This window comes from Heterocephalus glaber, unplaced genomic scaffold (genome assembly GCF_053883595.1).
Source record: "Heterocephalus glaber isolate CG9 unplaced genomic scaffold, H.glaber_assembly_v1.0 deba00000809, whole genome shotgun sequence".
Taxonomy (NCBI): Eukaryota; Metazoa; Chordata; class Mammalia; order Rodentia; family Bathyergidae; genus Heterocephalus; species Heterocephalus glaber.
In genome coordinates this window covers 11,140,173-11,152,584 of record NW_028258163.1, presented here as the reverse complement: position 1 = coordinate 11,152,584, position 12,412 = coordinate 11,140,173, and the positions used below count along the sequence as shown (strand labels likewise).

Genomic DNA, 12,412 nt, shown 5'->3' with positions numbered 1-12,412 from the left:
CTTAGTTCTCACAAACCAATTTTCCACCTGACTCCCTGAATGTCAATTTTGTTCCAGATAAATACAAAGCACATTTATGGGACAAGGAGTAAAGAATCCCAAAGGCAGTTTTATGAAGGACTCTTACTCCACAAAAAGTATCAACTGGAGAAACCTGAAATCCAAATGATAATTTTTCACTCTAAGAGTCATAGATGACCAGGAAATTAAATACTTTTCATCCAGCCTATCACAGATTTTTATCTGTTTTGCCTTGGAGTGATGGCTGCAGGAGTCTAGCTGTTACAGTCAGGGGAAAAGCAGAGCTTAATCCACACATAGTAGAAAAACAGGCTTTGTGGAAGGCACACAGCATGACAGCAATGACTCATCTATAAATGATTCCATAAAGAAGCGCAGGGGGCATTGTTTAGGCTCTTAGAAGACATTTCTTAGTATAAAACTGGGGAACAGGGACAAACTTCCTTTTCTGAAAATGTTTAGGTTTAAAAGAGAAGAGAGTGTAGGCAGGGCTACTCGACCATAGAGACACCCAGACATGGTGCCTACAGGTTATCCACAACTTCTGAGGGGGGCATCTCCTAGGCCTCTGCAAAGCGTGGCTGGTGAGGCAGGTGCAGGATGAGGCTGCATTTCCCAGGCTCCCTTGCAGGCATGTGGGGCTGAGTTCTGGCTCAGAGGAAGTGGCTGGATATGATGTCCTGAAAACTCTGCTGCAGAGTCCTTTGTGTGTGTGCTCTCTCCCCTGTGGATGTAGGACTCCAACAAAGGATTTTTCTGGGTTTGGTGGCACACACCTGCAATCACAGCACTCTGAGAAGCTGAGGTAGGAGGATGACAAGTTTGAGCCAAACATAGTGATGTGATGAGACCCTTCCTCAAAAACAACAACAACAACAAAAAAAATATATATATATATATACATACATATATGGGCTGGGGATGTAGCTCAGTGCAAAAGCCCTGGTTTCAATTCCCAGTACTACTACTAAAAAAAAAAAAAAGTCATGCCTAAGGGTCTCCCTAGACCACTGATGGCAAGCCTTTTAGAGCTTTCAATGATACATACAGCTTGCTGTGGCATGTGGGTCATAGGTTCACCATCACTGCTCTAGACCAATAGTGCTGGCATCTCTTTGAGCCTGCCAGCTCTTCAGATGCTCAGCACCCCATCCTCACCAAATCAGAGCCTTCTGTGAACACAAACTTGAGCTCTCCAGGAGATTCCCCAGCACATTACAGGCTGTGAAGCCCTACATGTAGAGGACATGTGTCTCTAAAGGAAGAAAAGGATGGAGTCTTGCCACTGGCTGGCCTCAGACTGAGCAAAGAGCAAAAATACACTGTGCACTACGTCACTGAGAACATGGGGCTGTCCGTCTTAGGAAGCAGACTTCCCTGATCAGTGCCCATTCACGGAGCTCATTTGCTTCTGGTTGTCATTGTTTTCATCAATGACACCACAGTTCATTCAATAGCTTTCATTTTGCTTTTCTGTATTCTCTTTCCTAAGCATAGGCTTAGGTGGGAATTCCACTTTAAAGATAAGAAGTACATACTGTATATCAATTACAACATTGTCTGGCTGTTGCATTTTGCCCTTAATTTTTGTTTTCAAAAAGCTTTGTATTTAAAAATCTAACTACATTTATTCTCATATTTTTATATCAAGTCCAATATTTGAAAAAATGATTGCTTTACAACCTCTGAGGAACAGAGTTCCCTTTCCCTGTAGATGAGAACAGAGTGGCTGGGAATGCTTCTAATCTTGCTGCGGCTGCCTGGAAACCCAACTGATATGCAGCTAATGGAGCAACTGTGTGGGAGTTAACAGTTTGAGTTGCTTACAAACTCCTCCAACCTTAGCTACACTTTTGACTCTGATTTACTCTTTTTGAGGACCAATTATTGTTTTACCTGTATTTTTCTTACAGGTGGCTCCCAATCCTTATGGAACAAAGAAGACAATAAAAAAATTTATCTGTGGCAACTTGGACCAGATTTGGAGTAAAGTTGGTTGGGGGGCAAGTAGATGAGTATATTTTGTTTTTATTAATAAAAGCTTATTCCACAGAAAACTACCAGGTGACTCCTATAGTTTTTAGCAATTATTCTTTTCATCAACAATAAAATCAGTGTAAGGCATTTGTCCTGTGGCTCGAGGCCTGCACATATGTGTGAGCAGCTGTCAACTATCTCATGCTGAGAGCACAGTGGGTCCTGGCTTTGCTTATTCATTCTTTTGATTCATTTATTAAACCTGATAGACATGTAGGATCACCTGCATTGCAAAACATACAAGTTTGTCACCCTGAGGATTATAAGAAGGGTGCCTACTATGAAAGAGCTTCCACCGGGGGAGAGAAACGTATGTGTGAAAATTCCTAGTAATGAAAGGCAGATTGGAACAACCATTAAAACAGAGAACAAATTCTTTAAGAGAGACCAATTTCAACTGGGATCAGAAAAAGCTTCACAGAGCCAGTGGACTTCGAACTAAGTTTGAAAGGGCAGATAAAATTTTCAATTTAGTTTTTAAGTGATCGCAGAAGAATTCTAATGGGTCCTGGAGAAGTGGTAAGAAAGCACTGAAGGACTGGCACAAGTCAAGTCATTGAATGGTCAAAGGGCAGAGTGCATTCAGAAAGTGAGGAGGGTGCCCTGCAGCCCCCTCCTGTCCTCTTCTCTCTAAAGACTGGGTTCTTTCTCTACATTTTGAGCTGAAATTTGAACATGCTTTAGATGAACAGTAATGCTTCCCATTGATGTGACAGAGCTGCCAATTTAAGTATCTTAGAGAGAAAGTGGAGGTACAATAACGGCCAGTCTTACATATAATTTTGATTATAAACTTGATTGGAGGTGGCATCCATCAAAAAGGGATTCTCAAACCCACAAAACGTACAAACCCTTGTTAAAATTGTGATAACTCTGAAGACTACTTTGATGGATGACAGAAGCCCTTAAACTTCAGTCTGAGAAACAGTAACTTAACATATGAAAATGTCTTCTAACTGTGGACTTCCCACTGCAAAGAGTTTTGTATGGAGATAATTATAAAAATAAAAACACAGAATTAAACATATTCTCTTAGGATATTTAAACTCTGAAGAATAAACTTTTGGTCTCACACTGTCATTAGTGAGCTGTGTGGCCCCTGGAAAACTGCTTGACATCTCAAGGCCTAGGTTCTGCCCTTTTCTCTGCCTTTGAAGGTAAAAATAACAATGATGCTATTTCAGAGAGTATAATAAGGCTAAAAAGAATGCACATGATCACTGGCCTTGGTTCCTGGCATTAGTTAAGTATAAAATAAATGTTAATTGTCGTCATCATCATTATTATTGTTTATAGGACTTTTGAGGTCCCCATGGTTCTAGAACTCTGCATATTTTGAGCCACTCTCTTAGTGGAAAACTAAGTGAAAGGATCAGAAACTTCTGAAAACTCTGCTAAAGGGCTGGAGAAAACAGCAACCTGAATAGCAAGACATTTCTCTGGCACTTTCCAAGCACGATAGACACTGTGTTGTGATGGAAGGTTGCCCTACACTCGGCATGTTCATCTTGAAACTACCGCAGAGACATTGGTAATGACTTGAGCCTGGGTTTCTCTTTGGAGATAAAAATGATCAAATTGAATAATCTCTGCAGGAGGGTCTAGATTCATGGCAAAGCAGCCTTTGCCCAAAAATCCATCAAAAGATATAAAGCAGACATTCTTTTTTGTTTGTTTGTTTGGTACTGAGGATTGAACTTGGGACCTTGTTTCGGAACCACTGAGCTAAATCCCTGGCCCCAAAAGGAGCCATTCTTGAGGAGATTTTTACATACCGAGATCTCCTGTTTCACTTTGACAACACTGTCAGAAGTTCTCAAGCACTGCCTTGGCTCTTAGGAGACTGATGGCTCCTCTGCTAGTACACATAGGTAGATTATCAGACCAGGTATTGATTTCTAGCTAGATTCCCTGGCTTTTCTAGGCCCCAGCTTTCTCAACTATGGGATGCATAGAACATCGGTCAACTTGCCCCCAAGTGATAGCCACATAATGCTTTGTGGCCTTTGGCTGAAGGAAGTCGTAAGAAAGCTGGTTACTTTTTTTTTTTTTTGGTACCAGGGATTGAACTCGGGTCCTTGCGCTTGCGCAGCAGGCAGCAAAACCACTGAGCTAAATCCCTGGTTTTTTTTTTTTGAAAGCTGGTTACTTATGAAGTAAATCATATGGCATCGTCATAGAGAAGCCCCTGTGGCAAGAAAATGGGAACCTCTTTCCTCCTCTTACATCTATCTGTACATCATGGCTCATGCCATGTGTTGCTCATGAGCTTATCCGTAATCCTTACTATACTTTTTACACAGGAAGGAACATGTTGTAATGTAGAAAAGCTGTACTAAGGCTGGAGCCCCGTGCCTGCTTTTGATTTACCACATTTGAGAAAGCAATTACAGACCCCACATATTTCTTTCTGCTCTTTGCCAAGCAATTTCACAGACACTGAGAACTATGGCTTTTCTGCTTCCGAAGGATGTTGCATATCATGCAGTCAGTGCTGCAGGGGCTCATTCTCCTCGCCTCAGTGAGATGTGTCTCAAATATCTGGTTCCCCCAAATGATGGCAAGAGAGAAGAGCAGGGGTCATGTCGCACCCTCCAGTCTGCACAGGCACGGCCACTCTCTGACCCCTGGCTATGCGGTTGCTCTTGGAATACCCTCCTCAGCCTTCAAGTACCTCACCTGCCCACTAATTACTTAGTACAATAGCCCCCATGTATGGCACGTGTGTGAGGGGTCAAGAAAAAACTCACCAGATTTTAATGGACTTTTTCCCATAGATCTTTGGGTCTTAGAGCTACAATTTCATAAAAATAGATTATGTTACAATTATCAGGAATTCAAAAATTGATACAGCATTCTGCCTTCATGAAGGGGCAAAGTTCCCATTTTATAGATGAAATAACTGAGGCCCAAAGTCACACAGTTGTTTCATATCAAGGAGAGGAATCAGCACCTTTGTTCTTTTTGTTTACATGCACAGTTTCTTTTACTTAACTTGGTTTGACACATTAAATCTGATTTCATTTGGTAAGCAGCAAAGTTCCTATTTTAAATCTGGGATCTGTATGTCTTATTTTTATATAGCTTGGCGTTAAAGATTTTCCTCCAAGTTCTAGATTTTAGGGTGGAGAGCATCTTGTGCTGCTGGCCTTGTACCTGGCGCAGCCGAGGCCTGCATGAGCTGCATTTTAAGAGCCAGTGATGCCAAGCAGGGCCTAAGAAGCTGGAAGAAACCAGTGAGACCGCCCACATTCAGTGTGGCTGGCTGGCTGGCTTGGGGGGTGCTAGGAGGCAAGGGAGGTTTTTTAGAATCCCAGTTTCCCAAGTTCTCTATCAAAGCTCGGAAAGACTAATTAGCATGCTCTCAGGAACTCACAATGTGACTAAGTGCTTGGGAGAGAAAAGGGGGTAAAGTCAATCACTTTTTGTGTCCTTCTTTTGACACCCACCTTGTGATTCCGTCCATGTTTGTCCAACAGAGAGATGATAGACTTGATGTGGCTTTCTGCTATCAGGTTTAAGGCTTCTGGACTTTCAATCAAGATACAGTGCAAAACCTCTAAGATACCTACATGAACACCACAAAAATATCATTTGGGCATTAGATCATCCATAGAACTGACCATCATTTAGAGACCTGGTAGTGGAAAGATCGTCCTGGGGGAGAGAATATCATCAGTTACTTGAATCTATTAAATGTTCCCAGCCAGAAGAGATGCAATCATCTTTGGTAGATTCCCAGAGTCCCTAAGGGCCAAGCAGTCGATAACGTACAGGCGAGTTTAATTCAGCACTAACTCCATCTCTTTCTTCCTGGACAAAGACATGATCTTTGTATGTCAAAATATAGAGAAACAGCTGTAAAATGGAATTCTTCCAAACAATAATTCATTTAAATATCTATATTAAAATATAGACATACTTTTACTATAAATTCTAAAGGTCATTTAAGCAACTCAGAAAATATTCTGGATTTATTCTCAGAATAAGAATTTTTCTGGGAACCACCTCAGAACCTACTTTTTATTTTAGGTGCACTAATGTATCAAACAAAAGATAAGCTCAGAAAACAAGGGCTGTTTTTTCTCCTTATCTTGGTACACTGTATGGTTTTCTACACTAAGTGAAAGCTTAAGGCAAACTAACTGGTGTCCCTGTGGCCTGGTATCCCCAAAGGCAACACTACAATGAAACACAAGCGCAACAGCTGGCCAAGAGCCTCATCAGTTTCATTAAGAAAGTGCCTCTTGATTCTGTTTTCTCTCAACGTTTTCACAACTTACCCTGAAATACAATCTAACTCATGAGAGAAGGTGCTGAAGAAAAGAGAGGCGTAGGAACAGGGTGGGTGTTCCCTGGAGGGCTCTTCCCTTGGGAGGTCTGTTAGAGCAGGAGACCCGTGGGCTATGAGGAAAGCCTCAGAGCTTTCAGCTTGGGGGGCAGGGGAGTACACCTGCCAAGTACACTCATCTTGTCAGAAACTGAATGCTGTCATCAATGATGGCTCTGATTCTTGGAGGGTCCTCAAGAAGGGTGATTCAGGGGATGGATGAAGATTATTTTATCTTATTTCGTAGTAATCCTTCACTTCTACTTCTGACCAAAATAGGGCAGTGTTGAAAGGGGGATGAGAAACCCAGAGAACAGGAGTAAGGTAGGATTTGGCCAACAAGGATTGCTAGGTAAGGGTTGCCTAGGGGAGATTAAAGGACCTAGGGAGTGAAGAAGAAGGCACAACTCAAAAAATTAAACAAAAAGAAGGACTGCAGAAATCTGGGTTAAAGCTATTAAATAAAGGTACATGGTTGTCAGGATGTTTTAGGGATTGATTCCTTTTTGTTAAAATAATTACTTGAGGATTTGACATTTTTTTCATTTTTACAGAAAGAAAAAGATTCAACTTCTCCACTTAGGGGTTTCTGTAAGTTCTTACCTGAGGAAGATTCTAGTCTGTCCAATTTACTGATCAGCCAGTCAAGATTATTGGAGAATTGAGCACAGTTGTTTCTATTTCCACGAATGAGAGCAGCTGCAAACAAGGAAAGGTTGGATCATGTAGGTTAAAGGGCATCATGATGCACATGAGGCCTGGAGCTGTTGAATACATCACCTGCTTAGCAAATAAAGGGAATGGAACATCAATACTACTATGCTTAGCCCTTTGATATGATTTGATTTCTATATTTAGAAGAGTAAAAATCTAACATTTACTCAACAAGTGTTTCCAGAGAATCTGATATGTACCAGGCCCCTGGTAAAATGCATTGCAGGAAACAGAACAATGAAGCAGAAGAGGCAGATTCTCTGCCTTCATCAAATAAGGGGTAGAGACAACAGACACATAAATTAATTACTTTAGATAGTGATAAGCAAGAATTTAATATTTGCTTGGTTACTGACTTTGGAACTCAACTTCGTGCAATGTTTTCTTAAATCTATCCAGGGACTTGTTGCCTTTCGTACTAAAAGGAAAGCATCTCAGTCAACACAGCTGTAAAGGTTAAACTAATAAATACTAGGAACACCTAAGCATAAAATATACGAAATGACAGTGGTTCTCAAAGTGTGGGCCCTGGACCAGGAATGTAACATAACCTGAGAACCTGTTGGAAAGTAAGTCCTCAGGACTTACCCCAGATCTACTGAAATGGAAACCCTCAAGATGGGGCTGACATCTGTGCTTTAACCAGCCTTCCAGCTGATTCTGATGTCTGTTTATTCTTGAAAACCACTGGCAGGTGATGCTGCACAGGGAGGGAAAGAATGTGCTGTGATTGGAGTTTTAATCTAGATCTTGTAACTGTTCCTCCATAGGGCCAAACAGTGGATGCCAATCTGGAACAATTCCAGGTAGATGGATTAGCCCCAGGTGCACTGCCTTCATTTGGCTGGTTTATTGGGCTTAGGGTTTCATTAAGGCTGATAAATGATAACTCTAGAATAAGGAAGTCCTCCTCCAGAGCCTCTGCTCTTCATCTTTAGAGTCCATGAGGATGCCATTCAGTCTGAGCTTTTCAGGTCAGCTGTAGTAAGCAGGATAAGTGCAGGAGTTCTAATCAGGCTATGGGGTTTCGGGCTGTAGCTCTATCACAAAGTAGATGGGTGGTATTGGGCTACAAGCATCTCTGTGATCAGCTTTTTTTTTGTCAGTAAAACAGAGGTAATAGCAATAACTACTCTCAAAGTATTGCTCTAATAATCAAAATGATATTTCACAACTTGACACACAAAGATCAACAAATGTTAGTCATTATTATTATAATTATAGTAACTACCAAGTTTAAACCTCACCATTGCAAAGTACTGCGGTTTGAAGAGACCTTACAAAGTCACACAGTGACAATTCTATCAACCTTATCCCCAACATGAAGAACAGATCCAGGCTGATTTTTCTGGGCTTTCTTCAGGAGTCCTGGATTTTCTAGGGACTTCTCTCAGTGGGACACACACCTGCCTTGTCATCCTAGCTGGTGTCTGAGCAACTCCTGGGGTGATGCTCTTGCCTATCCTATGCTGATGTTTGCTGCCTCCCTCCCACTGGCCAGTGGCCTGGGCCTGAGGGATTGAGCCTTTGTAGCACGCACCAGAGCATCACCTCATACCCAGGCTTGGGAGGAGAAAAGGTGGGTGCTAGAAAATCTTAGTTCCTACCTTTTTCATTCCACCGAAATGAAATAAATAATAGGCCAAACCAGCAGAACTCAGGATTGACTAACAAGTAGACAAGTGAAAGGGCACAGAATTTAAAAGAATAACAGTCCTCAAAGTACAGATGACATCTTTGCAGAAGTTTAAATGTGGAAGACTATAAATGTGTCCTAGTCTTATTTCCTCATTTTAAACATAAGGAATTGAGGTTCGGAGAACTCAACTGTCAAGATTTCACAGGTAGTTTTGGCTTCTGCTTTCACTCGCTTCTGACTTCTAGCTCTGCATTTGGAAGGTACAAGAAGCTGCTAGTTAACAACAAATGGCTGTGTTAGAATCAAATGATTAACAAAAAAGCTTCTAAGGAAGCCGTTGGATGGGAATGGTGGGCTCTCCTGTGTCCATCCCGAAGAGCCCTGGAAGCCCTCCCCAGGAGAGGTGCTGCCTGCATACTCACCCAGCAGCTTGTACAGGAGGTTCAGAATTTCTTTCCAGGCCATGCCACTCTCTTCTCTGGCAATCCCTGCAAAGTGGGCTACACTATTGTAGATATTTAAGCGATCAATGCAGTTTAACACAAGAGCCAACATGCCCTGAGAAGGAGAGTGGAGGAAAAAGTAAACATTCCTGGAGAAGAATGCAGCGCCCCCCCTCCGCTTTCCTCTTCTTCCTCCCCTATCAGTCTCCTTGTAAAGCTGATAGTGCTAATATGAAAATAGCCCTTCACAGGGCCAGTTGAGTTTTGCTTTTTTCTCCTAGGAACAGAGATGCATAGAAATATGCATCTTTATGCCACAGATACCTAAATAGCATCCATTCAGATAGTGAGTCAGCAGTCCCTTGTGATGGGGTAGCCCCCATGTGCTGCGTTTAACTCACTCCAAGGACACACTGAGGAAGAGGAAGGATGAATGCATCTCACCAAAGCTTGCTCTGTGTCTGGTGGGAAGTGATTCTGACTCACTCAGAAACAGCTCTGCATATAGTACCTATTTTTCTCATAAATCTCAAATAAGCTCAAGAAATTCCATTCAGATGCGTGAGATAACTACACTTTCTCTCTCCTCCCACTTCTCCCTACCAAAAGATGGGATTTAGAGACAATAAAACCAAAGAGCATTTTCCACTACTTTTCCAGCTAATTTATAGTACAAGCCACCCAGTAAAACATCTACGCCTAGCTGCCCTTAATGTGCAGCAGGGAGATGGTAAATACAGTCTCAATAGCCAGTAAGGTACATAGAATGTCTCCAACTCTGCTCAGACCAGGAGACTGAGCAGGGATGGCTCTGCATCCCACACCACTGACTTCGGAAATGACTAGAGGACCAGCCCTGTCTCCAGGTTATGGAGGACCACAGAAGTCAGCCATAGCCTATTTTACCACCAGATCATCACGTCCATGTTTGGAGAAGGCTTGTGACTTGTCTGAGGACAGGAAGAGAGCCAGAATGAGGGCCTGGGTCACATAAGTACTCAACTGGTGTTTCCCCCATGGCCAGGGCCCTCCCCAGTGACTCAGAAGCTCAAGTTCTAACATCAGATCATGCAACATCTGTATCTCCTGAGCTAGTTTTTCAGACATTTCTGATGTAGAATCTAGGCATTTACATTTTTTCAAACAGGTTTCCTAGGTAATTCTGATCTCTCCCCAAATGTGGGCTCACAGTCTATGCAATGCTGTAACAACTGAGATTTGTTGAAAATGGATTTGGGATACACACATGGCACTGAAAGCTAAAACCTAACTGGTTGGAAGGTGCCAACCATTGCTAATGGAACCAGGCATGGTTGAAAGGGAAGGTTAGATCCCAATAAATCCTTTCCTTTACAGCTTTTCTACCTCCTTCTTTTTCTCCACCCTGTTCATAAACATGTGTATGTATAGAGACAAGGCTAAACTGCATAGTACTCACTGGGATATTTTAGCTTTGGATGCAAGGAGAATCTTACCTCTTTCTTTTGACTCACCTCTTCCTTGAAAAGATTCTGTCTGTTTTTGAGGGAGCGGAGCTTGTTCTGCTTGTCTTCATGCTTCATCTCCTCCTCTGGAGGCTGGAAGTAGGCGATCAAGTCCTGTAAGGTCTGCAGGACCTCTTCTATTGGCAAGGTGATGGGGGCAGCTGTGCGACTGTTTCCACTAAAAACAATGAGATGACAGGGCTCAGGCACCAACCTCCAGCAAGGGCCTGACAAGTATCTCCTGGCTCTGGTTCCTAAAAGCCTCACTTTGGTCACAGTGAACTGCTTCCTGGGGATAGTCCCTGTAGCAACAGCTGCAAAATAAAGTGTGCCAACCAACAGAGCAATGGAAGAGAGTATTCAATTTTAAAGCTATTTTATAAACAAAGGGGAATGCTTCCTTTTCTTTTCAAGAAACTTATAATTTATCCTATTAAAATGGCTGCAATACTTCAATACTCAGTATCAAACAGGTCTTCATAGTGATGATTTTTATGTAATCTAAACAGGAAGTGATTGTTAAGACTGTGACTTCTAAAAAAAAAAAGTGTGACTTCTACATGCTTCTCTTCCATTTATTTACCTTTGGTTGTGCACTATATTTTCTCTTTAAAACCACCTTAAAATAAACTTATTAACCTGCATTTTGTTAAAAACTTTGACAGTTTCTTCTTGGAATAGATGAAATATGAAGCTGGAAGGATTTCTATCACTGGTTCTCTCCTTCTAGCTGCTGTGTCTTTCTGTATCTGACAAATCCACATGTTTTTCTCATCCTGTTTTCATGTGTGCCCCCACACGCCTGCTTTCATCACTGCATTTAGGCATGTCCTCTTTGCAGTCTGTATCCGTGTTTCTCCCTCTCACCTTTCTCTCCCTGTACTTCCTCTGCAAATTTCCCTTTTCTCTGCCTCTCCTACCCTTCAACATCCTCCCTCTCTGACTCTATGTTTGCCTGTTTTCCTTTTTGTGTCCTTCCACCCCAATCAACCTGCTCTTCTCCCTCCCACCTCTCATGTTGCTCATGTTGTGTTCTATGTGTATGACTGTCTCTGATTATTTTTGTTTTACTTTTCCAGAAATATTTCGTAATTAAGTAAGATACCCACCCCAATAACAAAGGGACCCTTCATCTTGTGATTTCCTGAGGGGTATACCCATGAGCCTCACAGAGGGCAAAGGCAAAAAGAGGAAGGGAAAAGGGACCCAACCCCCGAACAATCATATTATTAGGCCCCAAGTGATGGAGAATTGGCTGAATATGCAAATAACATCTGAGCTTCTCCTTAGTGACCAATTTCTAATGGGTTCTCCTTTGCATTTATAGTATATTTGTCCAGCTAACTGCTGTTGTATATTAATCTGGACACATGCTAAGAAAGGATTGTTTCTAGGCCTAAAGCAAAGACTCAGCAAGCTCTGAAAACACTAAGGGAGTGAGGTGACAAAAGCTTCAATTTTGTATAAAAAAGCCAAGTGCTGTATAGGGGGATGAAACACCAGTGACCTACAAGCTCATTAGTCGATGAGGCGCTTCTCACCTGTGCACACAGCTCCTGGCAGGACCTGGTATGTGGTTAAGTTCTTGGTTAAGTGCCTGCAAATGACGACCTGGGATATTACTGCACACAGAGTCGGGGGGAAGAGAATGCCAGAAGGACATGAGATGAAGGGGTATGGATATAAAGCTCAATCCAGTATGGCTTCCCACTTCTAGACTCAGTGAAGGCAGGGATACATTTTC

The 12,412-nt window shown here is 42.1% G+C and overlaps 1 protein-coding gene across 4 annotated transcripts in view; it reads right to left on the bottom strand.

Annotated features, from left to right (window-relative positions):
- The window catches only part of Ryr3 (ryanodine receptor 3), a 565,647-nt gene that overhangs the window by 266,155 nt on the left and 287,080 nt on the right, over positions 1 to 12,412 (bottom strand). For all 4 annotated transcript variants that reach the window (XM_087207455.1, XM_087207452.1, XM_087207454.1 and 1 more), the window contains exons 13-16: positions 10,678 to 10,846; positions 9,164 to 9,299; positions 6,992 to 7,087; positions 5,508 to 5,626 (exon numbers count right to left, since the gene is read on the bottom strand). In XM_087207455.1, coding sequence (XP_087063581.1) covers positions 5,508 to 5,626; positions 6,992 to 7,087; positions 9,164 to 9,299; positions 10,678 to 10,846 — 520 coding nt within the window. The remainder of the gene's footprint in view (positions 1 to 5,507; positions 5,627 to 6,991; positions 7,088 to 9,163; positions 9,300 to 10,677; positions 10,847 to 12,412) is intronic.